Raw genomic sequence first — 24,385 nt, 5'->3', positions numbered from 1 at the left:
GCAAGACCTCCTGTGTTTACAGTTGGAGCCGTCGCAAAATTCATGCGAGAATATAAAAGCCACCTTAGACGGCCGGGAAACACAGGGGACTAAGCCACTAGCGCAGCTTGGCTGTAAATTGCTCGGAAACACGGACGAACAATGCTCTGCCACCAGCTGTAGGCGAGCGACGTGAATTCTATTCGTGCTGCGCAGGAAAGAAAGAAACTACACAAGGCAAGGCGGCTAGCCTCTGCCACCCAGGAGTATAATAGGCTTGTTATTATACAGGCGAAATGCATGCATGCTGACATCACAAACAGGTGCTAGTTAGTTGGAAGAAAAAATACTGCCATCATCTTCAATGCACCTCGGCAAACGAACTGAGGTTGATTTATGGCAAGTACACTGAATCCAGATGCTTTAATTTCGAACCTGGCTTAAAATATGTCTTATCTGATGGTGTTATTCGGTCCTCCGCCTTTTGCAGACGAAAATGTATTGTGCATGCAAAAGTTCTGTTCACACAAGTGTTGATGAATAATTTCTCACTCAATATCCACGATGCGTTAAGAAAATGCTACACGAGACTACTTTTATTTGGTTTGAACCCTACAGCTGCTCCTACGCATTTATTTGCATTTTCTGTTAAGATGCATAATCACCAAAACTTCAGTGATCCCAGGAATTAACTGAGCATGGGACTAGTCTGCGAACACAAAAACGAACTAGTGACTTTTTCTCACAAGTCAAAATCACTTTGGTATAGGTCGCCTCGCGCGTTTAGTCTAGTAAACATCTATAGCTCTTTCTTTTTTTTTATTAATATAGCTTTTTTAAAACTGGGGTTTGTCCACAGTTGCAGCTCCGGAGTCTCTCCGAAATGTGAAAACCTCCAGTGCGCCATAATGATATGTATTACATCGCAGTGGAGCCCCAAGATAGTAGAAGAAGTATTGTCTCATTCCAATACGGGATGAACCTATAGGTCTTGCTCCACCTCCAGTTTTGCACCTGGGCCTGAGAAGCCACACTCGTCCATATGCTTTGGTCTGCAATAGGTACAGTCTTTTCTAAAAGTATAAGCAGGCCGCATGGTTCGCCTCAGATTCGTATAGTGGAACCCCTGTGTCTTTCCTTAAAGACTAAAAGGTATTGAAAAGTGAGGCCAAGGGTTTCTCTTATACATTAATGAGATTAAGAGCTTTAGGGATCCCGTAAGTCCTTCACTGTACGACTGAGAAGCAAGTCATGGAGTCTTTTAATGACTCGGCCGTGTGACCGGAAAGAGTACCGGCTCGTCTGGTATGTGCAGGCCGAGGGGAAGCAACACGCACAAACGTCATACGCATAACGGCGTGGCTTGTCATCACTGTTATCAAGTGCGAGCCGACCTTCAATAAACAAGTGCGACGTATTTATAAGTGCGAAGCGAAAAAATTAAATGAAAGCAGCGAAGTTGGCGTTATCATCCAGCAACTTGCAAGTTACAACACCTCTCCATCATAAAGAAAACAGAAAAGTACGTTTTTGTATCCTCGACAACCCGTATACTAGTTTGCTAGTACTATTTTTCTTTCCCGAGCAGTTATGCTTAATCCAAGGAATCACTAGACGTGTTCTTTTCAAATGTTTTCTGGCTATGAAAACCGACGGACGCAACGTGAGGAGAATGTCTCAACTAATTCTAAGTTCGCCAGCAACATCGTACGCGTACATGTGTGTCCGGTGTTTCCCATGCTTCCTTGCTTAACTGCGCTTTTATTTGGTCGTTTTTCTGCACTCAGGCTATAGAAACAACCAGACAAGGAATGATAGAGGGAGGTACCGAGAGTGGAATACTCTGGACCAATCAAAGGACACTAAACGCGGTCGTCATTAAGCAAGATAGCGACGGTCTTCGTGCTGTAGGTGTTTGCAGCGCACACGAAACAAGGACGGACAGAAAAGGGCGGACTTTTCTGTCCGTCCTTGTTTCGTGTGCGCTGCAAACACCTACAGCATGAAAAACCAACTAGCCCAAGAAAAGACGATTCTGGTCTTCGTGATTAAGGCTCTGCACGAGCGAACCGTTTTCGCTAGACGCTAAAAGCGAACCTTGTTGGAAAACTAACCTTAGTGGAGCTAAGCATGCGCCGGTCGACATCTGGACTAGAGCTGTGCACGGGCCGCAAATTTCAGCCCGCGCCCGGCCCGAGCCCTACAGTACTGACGGATACCCGGCCCGGCCCGACACTGAAGAAACCTAAGCCCGCCCGGGCCCGGCCCGAGTTAAGGCCCGGCCCGGGCCCGGCCCGACCTGCAAAACTGAAATTGAAGTGACGATGAAGCAGAAAGAGGTAATTTAAGGAAAATCAGTTTATTTCGTTTTTTTTTTAATGCTCGGCTCTCATTGTCTAGATGAAAATTAGTGAGTATATGCAAACACGGCGCATGTAGAGAGTTATCACTCCAAGTTATTATGTAAAAACAACAAATCGTCCATTGATGACGGCTTGAGGCAAGTGGTGGTGGTGGTGGTGGTGAAAACATTTATTCAGAACAGGAGGTGTTTGGATCGGCCCGTAAGGGACCGATCCTTACAAACACTAGGTGGAGGTCCCTAGTTTGGGACCCCAGTGGCGGTAGCCGCCGCCCGGGCGCGCCCGACTAAGGCTTGTTGGGCCTGTAAGTCGTGGCAGCCGAGCAGGGTCGCCTCCCAGTCCTCCCGGGTTGGGTTGGGGATAGGGGGAATGGCCGGGTTGGAGGGGCAGGCCCACACCATGTGATAGGTGTCCGAAGACACCGCACCACAGTGCGGGCAGCTGCCGCTAAAGGAGGGTGCGGCGCTCCTGCAGATTAGTTTCGAACCTTGCAACAGTAGGGCGGCTGGAGCCACGCAGGAGCAATCGCGATCGCGAAGCCCGGCCGGCCCGTCCGAGACAAATATACCGTGGCCCGAGCCCGGCCCGGGCCCGGGTGAATAGACTTCCGAAAGGCCCGAGCCCGGCCCGCGGGCCGGGCCGGGTACGGGCTTTCGGGCCGGCCCGAGCCCGTGCACAGCTCTAATCTGGACTCCCAGACAGATGTATGACTCATATATTGTGTTCACTGTAAGCGTTATGTGTTCATTAGCCTGGGACTGCCTTTACATCATTAAATTTTATAAGTTCCCTTAACTGAAATGCCAGTTCTGAATCTGATATGTTTGATGTATATACTTCCAAATATAAACATATCAGACAGCAAAATAAAGTCATATCTGCACAGATCTGGATCGCAATTAGGTCAGATAAGGAGAGATACTATTAGTTATAGCTTGAAACACATCTTCGCCTGGCCAGATCAGGGTCATGTTTCTGCCCTCGTCTTGCCATATCAGGCACTGGTCAGTCCTCATCTGTGCCATATCTGGGCCTTGTCTCCCGATTCATGGTATATGTCTAATCTTAGTATAGCCAGATCTGGGCATATGTGAAGATAATCTAAGACGTGTTTGCTCACGTACCGCTTGCAGCTGGTCGGGTTCACGCGGACAAAGGAAGCGAAATGAGCCGGGTCGTGGGGCGCCGAATCAGCGGAAACAAGAGAACACAAAAAAGCCAATGCGTGCTGACGTAGTTGTGAGATGACAAGAGTACGAAGTCGCGTGACACTCAAAATAACAGCCATTATCATCTCATCTCGAAAATAAAGAAATTCTCCGTTGCGTCGTATAGCGTTTTCCGCTCTCTCTCCCATGCAGCGTAATTGCGCGCAGCAGACTTCAGTGGAGGGAGTGTCCGAAAACGCCAGGGACTGAATATGGCGCAATACTACTGGACTTGGGGAAAAGAAGCAACAGTTTATGGCTCAAAAGAAACGGCGATATAAGCGTTTATTGTCTATCATTGAACAACCCAAGTCTTCAAATCAAATCATATCAAATCTTCGGTATGGCTCATCGTCTCTCAGTATAGAATCGTTTGTGAGTGAGAGCTCTAATTCTTAGCGTATATTCTTAGGTATGATGTAGTAGGAAAGCTGCCTTGTCAGCTTGCATGCGGGCGCGACTTTTTACTCCACATAATAGAGGAGTTCTCAGGAAACGTTTCATCAGCAGCGGCTGTTGACATTTCGCGCATGCGCTGTAGTCACAGACGAACCAAAGGAAATTTTCGGCGATGTTATGTGCATCCTGTGGCTCAGGTACGCAAATTAACTGCAGCAATTCCTCCTCTCCCGCGACTAGACCGGGAAGGCGCTTTGGCTTCCGCCGCAGTGCACGTAACTTCCGAGGCGGAGCTGTCGTCGAGGAGACGGGCGGCGCTTTGTGGGAAAAAACGAAACCCTTTCCAGGAATGTTTTCCGCCTAAGTGGCGGTGGTGGTGGAGGCGCGGCGGCAGGACTTTCACTCGAGCACTATATTTACGTTTGCGACGCGTTCGCTTTTCGTCATGCTGTTTTTGCCCGACGTCTGGCTGTCCCAAGGAGGCGTTGGCTTTAATGGGAGAAACGGACGACCACCGCCAGCGGCCGCGAGTCGCAAGCGCTGCAAATGTGGTGACGAGGGATGTGCGGTCAGTAAATGACGTAACGCTGGTCTGTGGCGCAGTTTTAGGGCCCGAGGGTCGTCTCGTAATCAAAGCCTGTGCGCTGTAAGGGCGGCCGGTAACGCCTATAGCGGAGAAAAGATGTGGTTCTGCGATGAGGAGTTGCGTTATTTACCTGCTGGACTGGCGTGTGCAGCAGTCTAGACAAAGGAATCCGTGCACATGTGTTAAGATGACGGAGGAGCCCCACCACGGCGGGCGCGATGGGGCAGACATCCGTGTCACGTGATCATTATGAGGCCGTGCGCACACCTTCCGAAGCTGTCAAATCTTTGGTTATGACCTTCGCGTTGAACGAACACGCGTGGTTTTTAAAGTATGACCTTCGAAGTGCTCTCGTTTCCCCTGTTTGCCGTGCACTGGTAACCAAGACTTCCCTTTTTCTCGATCTGTTAAGCGAGTGTAGTTTTAAATGTCAAAACTGATACCGGCCTACAAAGCCCTGTCGCGGCCTTGTTACTTTTCCCAGTTGAGGACTCGCTGCTGGCTGGTACTCTTGGTCCTCTCTTCTTCATGGACACAGATCTCGCTTGTAGTTAGTGCAGACCGCATGTGTGCCAGTGAACTATACGACATAAGAGTTTATCACGAGTTTATCCCAAGTCCAAAGTAGTACACTGGGCGGTCGATGATATAGTACATATGTAGCCAAGAATATTTCATTTCTGTGGTTGTATGCGCTATCTATCGACTTGAACAAAACTTTTTTTTTTTTTAATTTATGTCCGTGCCCTAAAAAACTGCACAGTGGCGCACTTGATCGACGCGCTACACTGAGGGCTCTAGAATAGTTTTCAGCCATTTCCCGGAATTTCCCCGGCCTCAGGAAATCTCGCAGGACTCTAAAACAGCTGAGTCATCGCGGCCAGTGTGCATCCTTTCGGCACGGAAAAGATGAGTCTCACTGTTCCCCGTAAATTGCTCTCAGTCTGTACCCTCTGCCCTGTCCAAACCGCAGTGTTATATTGCCTACGTTCACCGCCACCGGCAATCACCCGGATATTTCCTCTTCGTGCCCTCTTTCTCTCTTGGGCGCTCGGCCATCATTAGTGCGACGGAGAAGAGACAGCCCCCCCCCCCCCCCCCCTCTCCCCCCCAACGCCGTCTGGACCGCGTCATTTGCATAAAGAGGGCGAGGCTGCCGAGCTCCCTAATGGTCCTGGCTTGGGCGAGGCTCGCCGCGCTTCCAAGGACCCAGCTAGCTTTCTCTCCGTCACGTTTCATTCTCGCGCGCGGTCTAGTCGTGAGCAATTACGAACGTTAGTGGAGGCGTGATCAGGCGAGAGAGAAAGGAAGGATGGGCCGCCGCGTCCCCGCACGAGAGTCCCGGCGCCAATACCCGGCCCGTCGGCGATGGTTGTTCAACGCGCGGGACGTTCACAGTGAATAGTTTTCTTCTATCAAAACCCCCATGTAAAAATTTCTAATATATTTGTCATAGCTGGGACCAGGAGTAAAGCCATGCAGCCAGCCCGAAAGTGTCTCCACACTAGTCGAAACATTTTCTTCCTAATATCTCGTTTACTCAAGCAGCTACAACGTCATCATATGCTGTGTCTTAGTAGCTGGAAAATTTTGCAGCGCGAACGTCAGGCAAGAGCGTGCGCGAATTACTCTTGACTCAAGCTGAAATTTCAGCAGCACGTATCCATCAGAACGCACAGCGTCATTGTCGCCTATCTGCGCTGATGCAGACGTAGTCAATCCGCCTGCCGCGGCCTATTCAGTGCAGATTTTCCGAGGCTCTGGCTTCGAAATATTAGTCATGGCGAGCGATGCGATTCGAGTAACGTACGTACCTGTCTTCGCGTCCCTGGCGTTGACTTCTGGTGCGAACGCGACTTCTACCATACTGCAGAGACGAAGACCAGAGGACAAGACACCACAGGGCTTGTGGTGTCTTGGCTTCTGGTCTTCGTCGTAGTGAGCGTCGTAGTTGCAGCATGAATTATGTCATCATAGTGGCATCAATACGTGATCAGTATGCCATCATAACGAAGTTTTTCATTAGCCTCCCTGGCTTCCTCTGGTCCATGCTGAATTAAATAATCGAAGATAAAAAAGAAACTAAATGCGTTAAAAATTATGTCCAGTAAGTCGGATCGCCGCAAGGCTTACACCAAGCCTGGCGCGAAGACTCACTTTAATCACGAAACCATGTTCAGGTGTACTCGATTACGCCGCCGATTTTCCACACCACCTCTCCTGACAACTTCGAAGGAGAGAGAGAGAGCTTGAGGCGCTGGCGCGGAGGAGAGAGAGAGAGAGACAGGCAGGCAAATCGGGACGACGCGCGATCAGGAAATCCCATCGAGTGCGCACGCTTCTCCATTTTACGCCCCCGCGCCCTCTTCTCTCAAATTGGGCACGGGCTGCCGAGCTGCCCTTCGATCACCTCGCTCGCATAGGACACGCCGTCGCCGTCAGTGGGACGCTGGCGAGAGAGAGAGAAAAGACGAGTGAATAAACAAAGGCCTTCGAATTCTTTCTCTTCCTCCTTCTGGGAAGCGAACGCCCGAAGCCAGTATCGGTGGGAAAGGATCGGATAAAAACGTCGCATCCCACGCTGGCAAGGCGCCCGAACGGATCTCGCCGAGCCTTACGGATCGCCTCGCGCCTTTCCCCTCATCTTCACTCTCTGCTTTATTCGCCTGAATCGCCTCTTACTCTCTCTCTCTCAGTCTCCTCTCCTTCCCTCCGCAAGACACGAAGAATGCGCGTGCCTAATGCGATGACGAACGAGAGTTTCCACGTTCGTGAGAGACCTCGTCTTTTTTTATGTCCCCAAACTGCGCGTCGACTCTGCCGCTAGCTCCACCGCGCGGCAAGGCGCCGGCATTGCCCCCTGGGTGTGCCCGCCCGCTGCTGAGGTACTCGCAGCACTGAGACTCGGCTAGATCAACTTAGCTACTCTAGCTTAGCTGAGTGCGTGTGTTTGTGTGTGAGGGAGAGGGAGAGAAAGGCCCAAGGGCGAGGATGTTAACCAGTGGAAGGACCTGTAGTATTTTATAGAAAAAATAAAACAAGTAAATAAAGGGTTTTTAGGGAGGGAAAGGGAACAAGGGACGATGTAGAGGGCAGAAAGAACAGGGCAGCGAGTTAAAAATGAAGAAAGCCAAGTCGGGATGAGCGTACTGCAAAGCATGTAGAGACCTACCGCGTAGACATGACGGCCTCAGGAAGCGGAACTGTGCCTGGGAAAGCTGACGATCGCTGCGGCTTCCATATGAGAATTTAAAAAAAAATGAAATTGGTTCTGAGGTAATGAGAGGTGCAGTAAGTGCCTCGCTTCTCGGCGGACACCTCAATCGCGCCATGAAGGAAAGGAGGAAAGTGGGAGTGATGGAAGAAAGAGAGAAAGAAGGGCCGCATTGAAGGGCTCCGGAATAATAAGTTTGATAAGAGGTCAGATCGCGATAACCAAGTTCGGCTAATAAAATATTTTTTTTAACCGAGACGGATACCGCAATTACGCATTATAGGCATGAAATTAACGCGCCTCGCAACTAATTCCGATCACACCTGGGCTAATGATACAGGCTGGGCGGCATCCGCTACCTTGCTGCCTCCGTTCCTTAGCGGCGATTTGCTCGGACCTCACTTTAACAAACAACTTAAGCGTTTAGTCCTTTATATAACGGTGAAAAACTAACATACGTCCCACATCGTCATGTCCCGCTATCGAGAAAATGAATAAATGCATTCGCAGGTTAGAACTACTCCCCAAGCTCATATAAAGACCTGCATTACTACCGCTGACATTGAGAAGGCTCTTTCGAAGGGCGTCCATTTGAATGTCCACAAGAACTTTCGCGAGGAGTCCACGGGAGCGGAAATATGAACTGTAAGGCAGGCCTTTGCAGTCCGCGCCCTTCACTGAAAGCCACGCTGTGTGTGTTGCTTTCGCCCTTACAGCGCTAGTCACGTGACGAGACTTCCTCTATAACGGCGCAAACAACATGTGTAGCTCATTCGCCTTTGTATGTACAGAGACAAGGACGCAGAGCTAGCAGCCGCGGGCAGCGTAGCGAGCGCGTACATGTACACACACAGCGTATCGCTGACTAAATCCGGCCCTCCTCCCGTTCCCCTTATGCCACGTATAGCTACAGACGAACGGGGCTCGCATTGTCCCCGTGTACCCCGCTGCACAAGGCGCATTCGATCAAACCCGACCTGTCGGGAATGACCTATTGTGTCCTTCGCGGAAGGTGGCTCCGACGCGGCTTTTTCTTCCGCGCATGGTCGCCACGCGAAACGCTGCCCGAGGTCGCGGTTGCGGCAGCCGCCTCTTGTAGCTCCATCCGCACGCCCGGGGCTCGGGCCGCGTGCGGAGTCGTCTTCGGTCCGTAGACGCACGCACGCACGTGCACCCGTGTCCGTTGGTCGAGCGGGCGAGCATTATGTTCAGGTACCGTCCGGAGCTTTGCATCGTCACCTGTATAGAAACAACTCTCACGTCAAACCGGATTCTGTTTGTGCAGCATATCGATATACAGATAAGCTGTGTATACTTAGAGAACAAACTTGCATTAATAGTGCCCTGTATAGTGGAAATCGAGCGGAGATAATAGCCGTGAGCGGCACATGTGACACGGAGGAGGGCTGATGTTCCTTTTAGCGTCAGAGTGAATTTCAATAGTCCGGGAAGGAATTTCTCTTGGACATAGAATGGCTGCGGCTAGCTGACACAGGAAATGCTAAAGGGCTAGGGTCAGGGCTACAGGGACAGGGCTAGGACACAAGAAGGGACAGACAGGGCTGACACAGGACAGGACAGGTGTTTTGCTGCAGTGGAGGTAGCCAGTTTTATGATGATGATGATGTTCGTGCATTGTGCTGGTCATGACTCTGTGGCGCCCATAACTTTGTTTTCGCGCAAGAGATGTCTGTAAAGGCTTGACAGATGATGTGAGGTCAGCAACTGTGTGAAACTTATGCGCAACTCAAATTTGGGATCGGGTTAAAATGCATTCAGCAATCGCTTAGAGGCCCCTCCCTACTCCTCAGAAATATAGTCTATGGGAAAATAGCACTGGCCTGCGTCTATTTTGTCTTTTTATGCCTAAATAAGTTGAATAAATGCCTCTTGCAGATGGAACTGCCCGCTCCAAGGCATATCCATTAGTCGGCCCCTGAGCCTTCTTCCACTACCCACGTGCATTATTAATCATGCCGAGCGTGAAACACACGTGCTATCAACAGCAAAAGTTTACGGGATGCATGTTCTCGGAAATGAAAACTATATATATATTATTGCGCCGCCTAGCGACCAGATCGCCTGGTATTGTTACGGCGAGCAGATTGATCGTGTGTGTCCTATATTTTCGGACATTTCTAGCGGTTGGCTTAAATGATTGCGCGGAAACAGTTTTTTTTTTTTTCATACACCCACATCCCACAAACTTTTGCTGCTGAAAATAAAGTCCTCCACACACTTGTCTGGAGCACTCGAGGGCCGCGCTCAGTCGTGCATTTACGACTACTGCCACTTCTTGGCGGGCCGTATACAATTGCTTTCAACCGCAGCGGTGGCCTAGTCGTTTGAGCATCCGCCTTGCATGCAGGAGGTGCAGGGTTCGATCCCCGGAGCCGCCGGGTACCCACCGGGGAAACAGTTGGTGCAAACTTTCCCCTGGTCTGGTGCTCGGCTTCTTTAGGCTGAAATGCTTGGGAAATGTGTCTTTGACCCCACCTTGAGTGGAAGAAAAAAACAGTCTGTCATGGCGCTCTTTGGCAGCAGATGCTCTTGCGCCATAAAAGAATCATCATCATTACAATTGCTTTCAAAGACCTAAGGAATTGAACATGATCCATGGGAATATGTATGCATAATAAGGCCCGATTTCGAGGCCTAGGCCATTCGCGACACAATTACGTGTACACCCCGGTGTGCCGTTCCAGCGTGAGGGCGACTGTATACATGCCCGGAAGGCAGGGACAACAAGCGCGGCGATCACTTTCAACGGTGCTTCAGTCAGCGTCCGGCCGCACGCACCTGGAGCACGTTGATCGGTTCCGGAACTGGGCTCGACAGAGTACCTGGAATCGTACTCCGGCGCTGGCTCCGTAACGACGCACATGCGTGGTGGGCACACGCTTGATATTCAAGCGATGCACTTCTGCTGACGCGACTAAGTCAACACGGCTCTATACATGCGGTTGTCGAGCCGGATGTGCGTATAGCACTTGCACTAAATTACACCACGGTTCCGGCGCCGTTGCATCACTGCAGAGGTACACGCATGACTGCAGTTATTGCGAGCGCAATCCTTGCAGTGACGCCCAAAGTTTCATACAATGGCGCATTAGTCTACGCACCGGCACACGTCTACAGAAGCGTGAAAGTACGTGTGAGACTATCGAAATCGGCTCGATGGGGGACAAAGCATTTTTCCGCGAATATTTTCTTTCTTTCACTTTTGCTTGACTACAGAGCGACGTAGAGTGCCTCTTAACTCACAGTGAAACTTAATGCAGATGCTTCGACTGTCCCGATTCTTTGCGCGCTGTACAAATTATCTCGCTTCTTTCATTCTTTCCCGCTCGTCTTTGAGCGCGTCCACACCCTCCCTTCATTCGTCTGCGCCTTGGTTTCACCGCTCTGTCCCTAATACACACTGCGAAGCGCGACCAGTGTCATTGACCAGCGTGCTGACACTTGCGTCTCACGTCGCACACACGCAACGCAATCATCAGCGGGGCATGCAAGGATCCGCCTTGACTGTTCGACTCCCGTAACTCGTTGCTCGTTGCTGCATTCCACGTAGCACGCTTCCAAGACGAGCCGTGCGTTGTTCTTTTTCCCTTCACAAACCAGTCCTGTGCTCGCAGCAGTAATACATAGGCTCCTTCAGCGTTCGCGGCGCAGCGCCTCGCGTGACCGGCTCTCTTTTTTTCTCGAAGCATTGCCCACGCACTGTGACGCGCGACCGCCCTTCACCTTAACCGACTTCGTGCGTGCCGCCTGGACAGACGCGTTTTGTTTTACGTCCTTCAGGGCGGGAGGCCGGTTCACATCTTTCTTCCTCCTCTTGTAGGACGCTTGTCTCTTTCTTTTTTACTGTATTTTGTATTCCGGCTGGTGCCAGGCCGCACTACTCGGTCAGAAAACCAGTCCAGCGCTCTCAGACGACATTCCGTGTCGCCGCTGAGTTGCCGTCTGCTCTGGGATCGTCGATTTCGCACACGCGATTCTTCGGTGCATTTTAAAAGAGGGCAGGCGAATTGGTCCAAGATTTGGAGGCACGCGAATTAGGCAGGCAGATAAACGACACTCCCATGTCAGGACGTTGTGACGTTGGTCAGGTATACGCGCCAGCTCTCGACGCCAGAGCGGCGCTTGTGTCTTGGTTTGGTTTGGTTTATGGGGTTTTAACGTCTCAAAGCAACTAAGGCTATGAGAGACGCCGAGAGACGCTCCGGAAATTTCGACCACCTGGGGTTCTTTAACGTGCACTGACATCGCACAGTACACGGGCCTCTAGAATTTCTCCTGCAAAGAAATTCAACCGCCGCGGCCGGGATCGAACCCGCGTCTTTCGGGTCAGCAGCCGAGCACCATAGCCACTGAGCCACCGCGGCGGCTTGACTGTTATAGTGTTCCTGTACCTGCTGGAGCATGTATAGGAGCTCAAGACTGTTCATCTCCAGGAGGAGTGTATTGCTATATGTGAAGACAGATTACGTTAAAACTAAAAGAAAGGCTTTAAGGCAAATGAGATTCACTGCACACTGACCATGGTGTGACGTTTCGGGAGAGCTACGGCTCTCTTGTTCATATTGTGAACAAGGGAGCCGTTGTGAACAAGAGAGCCGTAGCGCTCCCGAAACGTCATCTGTGTTTGACCATGGTCAATGACCACTGAATCTCATCAAGCCACGATTCCTGACCAGACGGTATGCCGTCGAACACTCGACTACATCACGTTAAGGCAAAGCTTCGCACCTGATCTGGCTGTGGAAAACTGTGATCGGCTCCATGACACTGAACCCTCCCCCTCTCTCTCTCTCTCTCTCTCTCTCTCTCTTTTTTTTTTTTTTCAACATGCACGCCGTTCGCTCACACGAACGGTTGTCTGATCTGGTCCGCTTGACTGCGCCCATTTTTGAGGCTGCGACTTGAAGTTATGTGCAGTACTACCGAAGCGCACGGCACCGAGGGTCTAACAAGAACTAATACAGTACCGACGGACACGTAATGGACAGATGTCAAAAGCCGATGATTCAGCAAACTTTACACAATGCCATCTCATCTCTGCCTCTCCGCTTACTCACTCATCACTGCTTTTCGAAAGCGGTCCCCAGGGTCTGCGCATGCGCGTAGCTGAAGGCGAATGCTCCGGCTGCTGATGACGTTCTCTTCAAATTGAAGAAGCTAGACACTAAGCAGGGACTAGTTAAGAAAGAATGGGCTTGTTAACGGTATGCAACTGTCATTCGTCTTTGCTAATTGGGTAAATTGGTTAGTCACGCATCGGTGGGCACCTTCTGCGATACTTATCATGCCTTGTGCAGCCTAAATTTTTGCCATCGACTACGGCTACGACTGACGATGGCTGACTGCGTTTCTTGCAAAGAATCGGCTATAATCGCGCGCTCGGGACGGGAAAAAATGCGCTTTACAGTTTTTTTTATTTCTTGGCGTTTTCTTCTCAAGGTATCGTCAGCGAATTCTAATTTGGCGTTAACTTTTTATTGTGGAAACTTTCGAACAGAAAGTGCCCCAGACTGTCTCTGAAAGAAGCACAAAAATTACCTCATTCGATCTACCATTCTCGGCACTTGCCACATCATCCAGCTGCCCGACAAAGAATTGGTTGCAGCGCGTTTCTTAAGTGCGCTACAGCCCTTAAAACAAAAGCTCGGCTGCGGCTTTTCTCTTATTCACCGGCCTAGTCTCCCCGAAGAATGAAAAGAAGATTGATGCTCTTGCATCGTGTACACTCTTTTCCTAGGCACACTTCCGCCCCAGTACACCATAAGTGAACCACCACCATGACCATAAATATATGGTGTTCATTTATGACCACACATCATAAGCAAGGCACATGGTACCCTGTTCCCGAAGAGTATACCACGAAAGAGTCGAAGGAATATAGTCACGCATGGTGTTTTGCACCCTTAATGGGTAAACTCTTCCGGTGTACTCTTCCTGAAGAATGACACACTCCCATTGCATCATCATCATCATCAGCCTGAGTACGCCCACTGCAGGGCAAAGGCCTCTCCCATTGCAGGTGCACTCTTCTCCTCGGTACACTCCAGTCACGGTGCACTCTTCGGGTACACTGGTCCCAAAGAGTGCATGTTCCGGAAGAGTGACTCAGAACGCCACGAACACTTATCGCTACACGAGACACACGGTACACTTTTCCGAGAGGTGTACCGTGTTACTCGTGCATGATGTTACGTGCACGCGGCTGATGACACCAGTGGCTGCAAGAGGGCGTCTCGTCTCGAAGTACAGCGGGCCGCTCCCCCTGTGACTCAGAGCGAGCGGAAGCCGATCAGCGCGGCGTACAACGCCGGCAGCTGCTGCCCGATACGGCGAGACGCAGGTCTGGGACACGCTCCGCCGCCCGGCATTCTTCCACCGAGCCCCCGGCGTACGCGAGATACACGAACACACACAACGCTGGCTCTGGCGCGTAGAGAAGAATGCTACACGCCGTTGCTTCCGCGTTACAAAGACGCACTTGTAGTCCGCGTGTAAGGCCGATTGCGCGCCCCAAGGTCGGGGCTCGCGCGGATGGCGGCGTGGTCGTGGCGCGCGGCGTGTGTGATGGCCCTTGAAGCCCGGGAAAAGGAAATAGAACAAAAACGCGAGAAAGGCTCGCAGAATGAAGTTTGGAAGCGATGCTTTCTCAGTGTAGGTTGCAGAGGAAATGTAACGTTCCACCAGTCTTTAGTTTATCACTCCATGAATGTTCTGCTGTTCTTTTTTCATTTTGTCTATTGTACCCTCTCCCCTCTGTAATGCCCTCGGGCCCTGAGGGTACCGAAATAAATAAATAAATAAAAATGTACTGCGATAGGAAGCACGGAAGACATCGGTAGTCGCGCATATTTTCCGAAGTGTTTATGAGGGGGCCCAACAATACTACATACGTGAAGAAAGAGTAATTATACAAAAATTTGGATGGACATTTTTTTTTTTTTGCGTCTTTTGAAGGTACCTAATCTTGAAATGGAAGGAAACGGTGAAGTTGTTTTATATTGTTCTCTCAGCTCGTTGAACCAAAGGCTATATCAACAGCCCGTTACAAGAAAATATATTTAAAAAAAAATGGGAGATCGCTTTCTTTCGCGTTATACTTTCTCATTAACGTTGCAAATCTCCCACGTGTCCAAAGTAATATAGAGATAAAAAGTGGGCTGCGCTGAACGAGCGATTTATCGCTTTCCCAGGGTATAGATTTCTCTAACGCTTTGAAGCGAAAGCGGTGTGACTTCACCAGGACGCTTCTAAGGCAAGAAGCATGTGCATCTCACATCCGTCCCGTACAGTGGCTGTAGCAATGTGTAGCTGGCAGGCTTTCTTTTCTGCGGCACGACCGGCCTAGAAAGGGGCAAATGAAAAGTTTAAATCGACCAGATTTGCCGAGAAGTGAAGTCGGCGCGCATGCATGCACAAGTCTATAGCGCGATTTCAAAGTTCTCAGGTTCGCTCCAGCTACAAGTGACCAACAATTTTTTCTTCGCCGAATGGTCGCTTAGTCCGCAATAGACATGATGGTGTAGGATAGGAGACTCCTCTGACTAGCTAAGCTAATGCATTCGTAGCAGCCTTCTCGAGAAAATAAACCATGTTAGAGCAGTTTAATTCCACCTTCAAATCGCGTTAAACTATAGCCACGTGAGGTGGAAGTGCGCAACTTAAGAAAAGTGTTTAAGCACCAGCAGAATCAAGGGAGGAAAAGCGGAGAGACGAAAGAGGCGTTCAAATGCTGGAAGTTCCAGCCACGCGGCAGGACAAAGGAACACACGCTACATAAGCTAGTACTTCATGTATGTGTCTGACTGTCTACATGCATATACGCGCTTTCATCTCTTTACTGATCGGCACGTTCACTTGAAGCCTCGCGGGTTCTGCCCTCGCGCACACTTGGCCTCGAGGGACAGCTCAGCCGTTCTTCGTAGCGTCAAAGTAGCAAACAAAATTGTAACAAATCAAGTATAAAAAAAAACAAAGCAAGGAAGACCGGAAGTCACGCCATGTTTCCTCAGCATGCAATAACTGCCTGTGGACAGATTTGTCAGTGAAAGCGTGAAGAAATGAGACTACAGAAAGGAACTCACCTGCCAGCGACTTCTTTCCATGTCTTCGCTACGCGCTGAAAGCTGGGGAGCAACGGGAGGACTTCACCAACTCGGTCACCCCCTCCGCCGATTCATAACAAAACGTGCAGCTCTCGAGGGAAGGTAATGGGGACCGAAGAACAAAAGCATCAACTCGCACCGAGGAAGAGGGCTTAGCGACGAAGGATTGATGGATGGCCGCGTGTTTTCTCCGCTGCCTGCCTTTCGCAGGAGCGATGCTCTTACGCGCATCCACCGCCGACCGCCTCCGTCGCCACCGCGACCCCAAACAAAAGAACAAACGCCTAGAGCCTCTACACTCCTGCGGAAAGAAAGAAAAACACAAACGACAATAACAACAACAGCGGTAGCGCTAAAGAAAAATATAAAACGAAAAGGACAACACTCGCCCCGGCAGCCACGAAGTGTTGGAAAGGGCGCAAGAGAACGGGAGAGCGTGGTTGTCGAATCCGGTGGCTGGGCCGTGTGACTAGAAGACAAAAGCCTTATTCCCGAAAGACGTCGGGGACTCGGGGGCCGTTAACGAGAGCCCGCGAATTATTCCTTACGTCAAAGCAGAGCTGCCGGAGACAATGAGGCCCTGTGACGCGGTCGCCCGCTCTTCGGGCGCCGCGGAGAAGACACACGTCCCGTGCCAAACGGAGCCCCCAAGGCGCCCACCGCTGCGTGCAGCCCGTAGGCATAAGCCACGCCGCTGAGCCTTCTCCCCCTCACGCTTGTCCCTCTCGTACCGACCCCCGCAGGTCCGCAGAGAGACGTGCCCATGCCTTCAGTGACGACTGAGCCAGGGTACTGTGCGCACCGGGCCCTGTTGCGTAGTGAACGGTCTGTCGAGTGCCCCTCCTGGTCCAGATGTGACATACACGACAATCTTCCTTTTTTTGTCGTTTGAGTTCTTTATGCGTGCTCGTGGTCGTGCTCTGCAAGAGGTGTGCCGTCCCTGTTCCCTTCAAAGGCGAGAGTGGATTGAACGCCATCGGGATGAAGTCGTTCCTCAAGACAAGAATCTCGGAGGAGTCCCTGGACGAGTCAGTACTTAGAGTGCATATGACGTAGAACGCTATAGTCTGAAGAACCGAATTCCCTTTAGCTGAACTATACGAGTGTGCTCGGCCATCAAAGGGGGAGCAAGCAATGTACGCGTTAAGCCTATAAAAGCGCGGTCGTTCTTTTTCTTGGTCTGGCAACCATGCAGTACGCAACGTTCTGAATATCAGTAAATGTCGCATTTCCCTCTCGCACTCTCGTTTCCAACGATCAGTTCAATGACGAGAAGGATGCGGGCGGAGTTTCTATGAAAGTATGCTTTAGCACACGTGCCTGTGCGCATGCGCGCCCATGGGCTGAGGACTGAGTTCTAAACCGTTTGGTTATTCCTAAAACAACACGTGTCCGTCTTCGGTGTCATGTTCCCTTCTCGTCTCTCAACTGGATCGAAATGGTGTCAGGATGACCAGATTTATCTCTAATCAATTCCTCGCTACTGTCTTGCCCTTTTTAAAAAGCGTCAGAGTACTTCCAGTCCCAATAACATATGCCAGACATAGGCATACTCTGCAAAACAGCGAGTGCGCGCGTCCTGTAGGAATACCGTCACTTATGACGTCAGTAAAGACAACGCGGTCACTCGCTAAGCGCAGTAGTGAAGGCCATTGACAGCTCAAGGACATCCGCTAGGAGGCACTGTCATAACGAAGAACTGCTGAGGTAACTTCGGCTTGTGTAGGTTCACAACCGTCTTTCATCGCTCGAGTATTATTTTGTGCTATGGAAAATGGGGATTGTTCGCCGCTTTCGAATGGGTTCAAATTTTTCTTTTCTCCTGCGAAAGCAAAAATACAGGGGTATTGCCAAAATAGAGGCACTGCCCATACAGTGCAGCATTCAGTGGTTAAACATTTGGTGTTCGATGCTCAGTTTTGCTTCTGCTATCAGCCCTTCAATGTTCCACCCTTCATGCCCCGCCACACCTTTTTCTTTCGTATTCTCTTTGTACATGTTTATGAGTGAGCTTAATAACTGTTGTTGCCAGCAGCAGTCAGTAGTATCCATTAATTATATATAGCTGTATACTTTAACTGCTAAACAGGTTGTCTTGCTTCTTTATGCTTCTCCGGGTGGTTGAATGATTTGGTGGCGCACATGAAAACTGTGACTGTGAAAAAATGCAATCCGCTAGTTGTGCATATAAAAAACGAGATATTTTTGCCGGAGAGCGCCTGGTATAAGGCGCGAAGTCTTCATGCAGCATATATAGAGGGTACAAGTCTGTATTGATTAATTACTGGTATTCGGTGATCTTGAACGAATGTGGGGTACTTTGATTAGAATTCAGACTGAAATGGAGCGCCTTGAATGTAATTTCCTAGTAAATTCTTGCGCTGTGTTTTTCTAAGCTATAAGAAAGCCCAGTGAATAGTACTATTTTCCATAGTATGCCTTGAACGTGCAACGCCCCACGAAGTCTGCCGTTGCTACGACGCAGTCATTTTTGTGCACTGAGAGCACAGTGTTTGGAAACGCAGAGCGGCACACAAAGTAGACGAAAGGAAGCACCACTACGGCTTGTTGAGAAAATGGTACTTAGTGACACCTCAGCGCCTGTGCACTATATTCTTCCTTATGGTCCGCGATTCGAAGAAAACGTACACAAAAGTATACACTTTTTGGTACGAGGCAGCTTCAACAAAATTGCTTTAAGTTCCGTTCACAATTCCTTCTGCCGCGTTTTGTTCTTGCTCAAGCTCAACGATATACTATATTTCGCATATGTATATATACTAAACTAAGGCGCATTGCGACTGTGGATGTGCATAAACAATTAGGCTGTGAGGTTTCCCAGGTTTTGCTGAATTTCACTACAGCATCAGCATGAGCCTGCTGTGAATGCTTATAAGGAAGCAAAAGAGCTCTTAGAGGACAAAACGGAATAGCTTCCTGCCATCTCAGCGTGAAAGTGCGCAAGCCGAATACAGAGCTTCATCACCGCGCTGTCGCCTGCACCCACATATCTTAAGGCCAGCGATATATCAGTGCGTTCATTCGAAAGCAAAAGATCGACTGTGTTGCATGGGGCTGCATCCGGCCGCGCGCATGTTAAAAAGTTACAGTGACGATATATCATTCGCAATATCCGAGATACCATTCGCGAGCGAGAAGCGTGTCTTAACCGGCACGGGGAAAAGGCTGGCCGTGAGAGGAGCGGCCCTTCCGATATATTCGGAGGTTGAAGACAGTCGTGTGTCAAACGGAGCAAGTTTGGTTTGTGACGCGTGTGAACAAGCGCTTGCACCGTGATGTCAACTACACAGCTCCCAGACGAAGAATACGACAGAGCTGGTCCCAAAATACGACAAAAATTTTTGTCGTGCTGTCGTTACGACAATTTTTTCTGCTGTATTGTGAACTTATCTGTTGTTGCGACAGGAGACTGGTTAGTACTACAGAAAATCTTGCTGTTACTACAAGCATTTCTGTTGTCAGATGCAAAATACTGCAGGAATATCTGTTGTGACGACAGAAAATTTTCTGTTGTGTCTTTCGTAATATATATGCTGCAGTGTATAGGTTGGTAGAAGTGCCTTCTCGTTTATGACACTCAACTAATGCATGAATTGCTTCCCTTCGATGGCCACCACATACAGCAACATCCCTCCACATCGTAAATGTAAAGCGATATTACTTGAGCTATTGTGAAGTTTATTCGTTCGCGGGTGTACTCTTTTTTTTTTTTTTTGTGCCTCTTCGCCGTTTCGACGAGCCTGTCAGCATACGCCTCTACGTCCTCGCTTAGTATTCGCCGAGACCGGGAAAATGTCAGTGCTGCTTCTGAAGCATCGACCCTGAGCATTGCGAAATACGTTCAGCGTGCATTGTTGCTATCATACCGGCGGTAGCCGCGCGGTACTCGCAAAGACGGTGCGAAAACGAGTCGCCTAGCGCACTGCAAGGTTATCATGTTCATCGCGTAGCAAGTGAGTGGCTACCTCGGGCATAATTGGTTTAAACGCTGCTGTATGCGCATAGATCTTTGAGATCTTCATAATTGCGTAATGCAGACGCATGAACTAGAGTTTGCCCTACCAATAGTGAAGTATAGCCCGGAGCTTTTATTCAAGATGCAGGCAACCGCACAATGTTGCGAAATCTGCGGCAGACGCAGCGAGCTGTCCGATGGGACCGATATAAAACCGTTTGGCCTTGCGTTTGAAGTAGACGCATTTTGAGGTTTGTTTCTTTTTTTTTATCTGCGGCAGCTGCGTGCAGCATTATACAACGGACACAAGCGGCGAGATGCATATGCGCCGTCCAGTCCGTGTGCTTGCAGAATCGGCGCGAGGAACGCGCAGACAGGTTTAATATGTCTGTTGCCTTAAATATCGCAGGCCACGCAGCCATATAATCAGCAGAGATTGGCGAGCGTGTTAGGGAAGATAGCTTTCACGTAGATATACGAGAAGACAAAAGTAGAGAGTGTAATATGCACGCACATGAACTGGTAAAAATAACCATAATTTGAAGCGTCAGTTACTGACATAGCTGCTGACGTCGGCAGTTAGGGAACGCACCTATATAGAAGAAAATTTATTAGATTTTTTTTTTTACGCTTCTTGTCGACAAGTCTTTGAAATCTACATCTCCATGTTGGTTGGCCACACTGCCGGTTTTTCCTCTTACCGTGTTACGAATGCAGTATTCTCCCTATTACAATCGTTTTCCGCGCTCGCGTTTCTTTATTCATTCTGAGCCTCTTGGGAATCCCCACTTCTTACCTCTCTACCCTTACTTAATCCTCTTGGTTTTTGGTTTTATGAGGTTAATTTAACGTCCCAAAGCGACTCAAGCTATGAGGGACGCCATGGTGGAGGGCGGCGGATATTTCCGAACACCAGGGTCGTAAAGAACCTGGGGTTCTTTAACGTGCACTGACATTGCATAGTACACAGGCCTCTAGCATTTCGCCCCCATCGCAATGCGACCGCCGCAGCAGGGATCGAACACGCGTCTTTCAAGACAGCAGCCGAGCACCATAACCACTGAGCCACCGCGGCGGTTCCCTTACTTAATTCACTACACTCCAATTAGAGTCGCTATGCAGAGGCATGAGCCAAGCCTTGCGCAAGGCTCTCGGCTCTGAATGAAACTCTTTGATTTTATCCGATCGATACGAAGGTTTTTATCGCTTGACGAGGTCTTGAAACAGCCCATATATAAGCAAGAAGTCGTTATCGTACCGTCCAAGATGTGTGCGTCTGCGTATCACGTAGGTGTGCACACGGAAGTCATCATCTCGCAGAAACGTTTGCACATCCTGGGCTATGTCTTTTTCTTTCGTAAGCTTCTTTTCGTGATGGTATACATGCAAGAATACAGATGCTGCTGTAAATCAAAATAAGTCCTTGTCCAAGTCGTCGATATCTCTGGAAAGGAGTCCGGCTGGGCCTGTGGCGCCGGTGCAGTGTCCAATGTAGGAGATCCTTTCACACCGGCCTTCAGCAATTGCAAGCCGACGTATCTTTAAGGGTTGATGCCGGTTGCACTGGCGATGCTTATCAGCGCGTGAGCGGTGACGCTTGTATGGTCCTGTCAACTTCCGAACGTGAGTAGTGTGTCGTGTCCGGTCGCTGTGTTGAATGCAGCGAAAGACGCACACGGTACTTTAAGACTTCGTTTATTTAAAGCCGATGAGGGTGCGACCAGCGTCGACCGAGGCAGGAGCCGAACTGGCCGCCCGAAGAAAGGAGGGAGTGGAGAAGCGTCCACGGGAGGGAGTGGCTTCCCAGAACAGGAGGAGGGTGCGGGGGCGCACCGTGGGGGGGCATCCGGCGACAGCGTGCGACGAGGGGCAAGCGGTCGTTAGGAGGAGGATTGAGTGGTCGTTAGGAGGAGGATGCGAGTGGTCGTTAGGAGGAGGACGCGGGGGCGCACACACACAAAAGCAATAAGGGGACACAACACTTCCTTCCCCCTTAGAAAGTTGCCTGGTATCGTGCAGGGGGTCGGCGCTCACGCGTGGAGGCGCGCTGGCTTTGTGCGCTCGGGGGAGAAACACTTGTAGGCTGGCTGTTGTTCGCTGTGTCTCCTGGGTCTGTCCTGGGCGAAGTCTCTTCTTCCGGGAAGAGGTGCCAGGCTATGTGGGAAAATGGTGCACGTGTTCTCTCCGCTGGCGGACAGCTCTCAGACGGCGTCGTAAATCTACGCAGCTGGTTGAGATGTCGGCGTGCTACTGTGCCATGTATGTTGACGAGCCAAGAGCGCAGGCCTATGCGTCTGACAATTGTAGCTTCCTCCCAGCGTGGCTTTTTCAGAAACTGTCGGGCGAGGACGCGCTGCCCCTCATTAAGCGTGCCGCAGCGCGGAATTGCTTTTTCTTCCCGGAACGTCTCTGCCTTTGGCTCGGGGAGGATGGCTGTGAGCTGGGTTCGCATTTCACGCTCGAACATCATTTTCGAGGGGGTCTCGCCTGTTGTGCTCTGAACCGTCGTGTGCTGCTTGAAGAGAAAGCGCGCAAGGCGGCGCTGCAGCGAGCCTGTCTGATCTCTTTCAAGGGCGCGTTTTAGCTCGGCTTGTCCGTTTGTCGCTGGGTGGTAGGGGGCCGATGTAACTGATGAGATCCCGTTGTCGCGATAAAACTTGAGGATCTCCGCAGACACAAACGGTGTTCCGTTGTCCGACACTACCTTGCGCGGCAGGCCGAACGTTGCAAATAGTGATCGGAGGTTGTCAATGACTGCTGCCGAAGTCGTCTGTCCCATTTGCCTTATCTCAAGCCAATTTGTGTAGGCATCTACGACCACAAGGAAAGTGCAGCCCTCAATTGGTCCTGCAAAATCAATGTGCAGTGTGTGCCATGGTGTGTCTGGCTTTTCCCATTCTGGGACAGGAGCTTTCGGCGGGGCGCTCCGGCTGCTCTGGCAAGGCTTGCATTCTCGCACCACTGTTTCGATGTCGTTGTCAATGCCAGGCCACCACATGTAGCTTCTGGCACACTTTTTCATTGCAACGATGCCCCGATGTCCGGCGTGGATGAGAGACATAGCTTGTGCGCGTAGTTCTCTCGGCATCACAACTCGGGACCCAAATATGATGCAGCCGCGATGGGTGCTCAACTCTGTAGCTCGCCTGCGGTAAGCGTCGAAGTTGTCCCCTTTGAGTTTATGCACGTTGCCTTGTTGAACAGCTGTGTAAACTAGCCGGAGAGCTGCGCACTTCTGCGTAGATGCTGCAACTGTGCCTGCTGTAAGCGGAGGTTCTGGCAGTGCTTCGAACATCAGAACGTCTCCTGGTGGAAATGGTTCGTCAACAGTTGCGTCTAGTGGCAGACGGCTTAGCGCATCGGCGTTTTGATGTTTACCGCATATCATCACGCCTAATGGAGAAAACCAGTTTCTCCCTAGAAGGCTTGATCCTGAGCCCTTCACAACAAGCAGAGGTAGCGTATGGGTCTGGCCGTTGTAATTAACCTGCACGTTGGCAGAGCCCAATAGTGGCAGATTCTGTCCTGACCACGTTCGCAGGTGCGTGTCGTCTTGTTGCAGGGCGGGTGCGTCAGATGGCCATGAAGTTCGGAACGTGTCCTCACTGATCAGAGTACAGGCTGCGCCGGAGTCCACCTCGAACTTAATCAGCTGGTGATGTACGCTTACTTCTGTAAAAATCTTCGGTCGCGTGCCGAGATTCATGGTGTTCAGGTCGTACAACACAGATGGTGTTGCTGATGTTGTTCCATGGAGATCAGATAGCGGCGTATTCTCTGAGGCGTTGACGCTGTGATTAGGCTGGGAAGGTGACTTTATCTTGGCAAGTCTCCGTTTCGTAATGCATGCTCTTTCGATATGCCCTCGCTTGTGGCAAAAATTACACGTGGCTGACTGGAATCGACATCCCTGGGGGTTGTGTTGGTCGTCACACCGCCAGCAGCGTTGTGCCTTTTTGACCGATTTTACAACAACAGAAGGCTTGCGCACCTGGTTGCTTGTCTGGTGTACCGGCTCGGTGTTCCGGCGAATCCCTCTCTGCTGGTGACCGGCGCTCTCCGCTCGAACGGCGATGTCGTAAGCTTTGCTGAATGTGAGGTCCTTCTCAGCGAACAGGCGCTGCTGCAGTGACTCGTCACTCAGTCCGCACACAAATCTGTCGCGTAACATCACGTCCAAGGGAAGCATGGTGGTGTTAGCAGAAGAATCTGCGTCTCCCTCCTGCCCGGTAGCTGTTGTCGACAGCGTTCCAAAATTGCAGTCGGCAGCGAGCTTCTTGAGCGCGGCTACGTAGGCGCTCACAGTTTCTCCTCCCAGTTGATCTCGTCGTTGGAAGCGAGCCCGGCTGTAGACCTCGGATGGCCTTGGGTCGTAGTGCTTTTGCAGCGCTTTTACGATGTCGTCGTAAGACACTGCCGCTGGTGTGCTTGGCTGAATAAGGGCGCAGACAGTATCGTAGGTCTGCTCCCCGCACAGCGTCAGCAGGTTGGCCCTCTTCAAGGCTGGGTCTGTGATGTTGTTAGCTTCAAAGTAGAA

General features: G+C 50.5%; 1 protein-coding gene across 7 annotated transcripts in view; it reads left to right on the top strand.

Annotated features, from left to right (window-relative positions):
• Positions 1-24,385, top strand: part of fray (oxidative stress responsive kinase frayed) — a 145,539-nt gene that overhangs the window by 97,161 nt on the left and 23,993 nt on the right. The window contains exon 1 of one of the 7 annotated variants that reach the window (XM_089546025.1): positions 16,653-16,900. The exons of the other annotated variants lie outside the window; for them this stretch is intronic. Within the exon in view, the coding sequence (XP_089402151.1) occupies positions 16,854-16,900 (47 nt within the window). The 5' untranslated portion in view covers positions 16,653-16,853. Of the gene's footprint in view, positions 1-16,652; positions 16,901-24,385 lie in introns of those variants that run through there. 7 annotated transcript variants of the gene reach the window in all.

Source organism: Amblyomma mixtum, chromosome 5, assembly GCF_055824585.1.
Source record: "Amblyomma mixtum isolate Tamu chromosome 5, ASM5582458v1, whole genome shotgun sequence".
NCBI lineage: Eukaryota > Metazoa > Arthropoda > Arachnida > Ixodida > Ixodidae > Amblyomma > Amblyomma mixtum.
The sequence above is the reverse complement of the archived record's forward strand: the minus strand, read 5'-3'. Positions and strand labels throughout refer to the sequence as shown.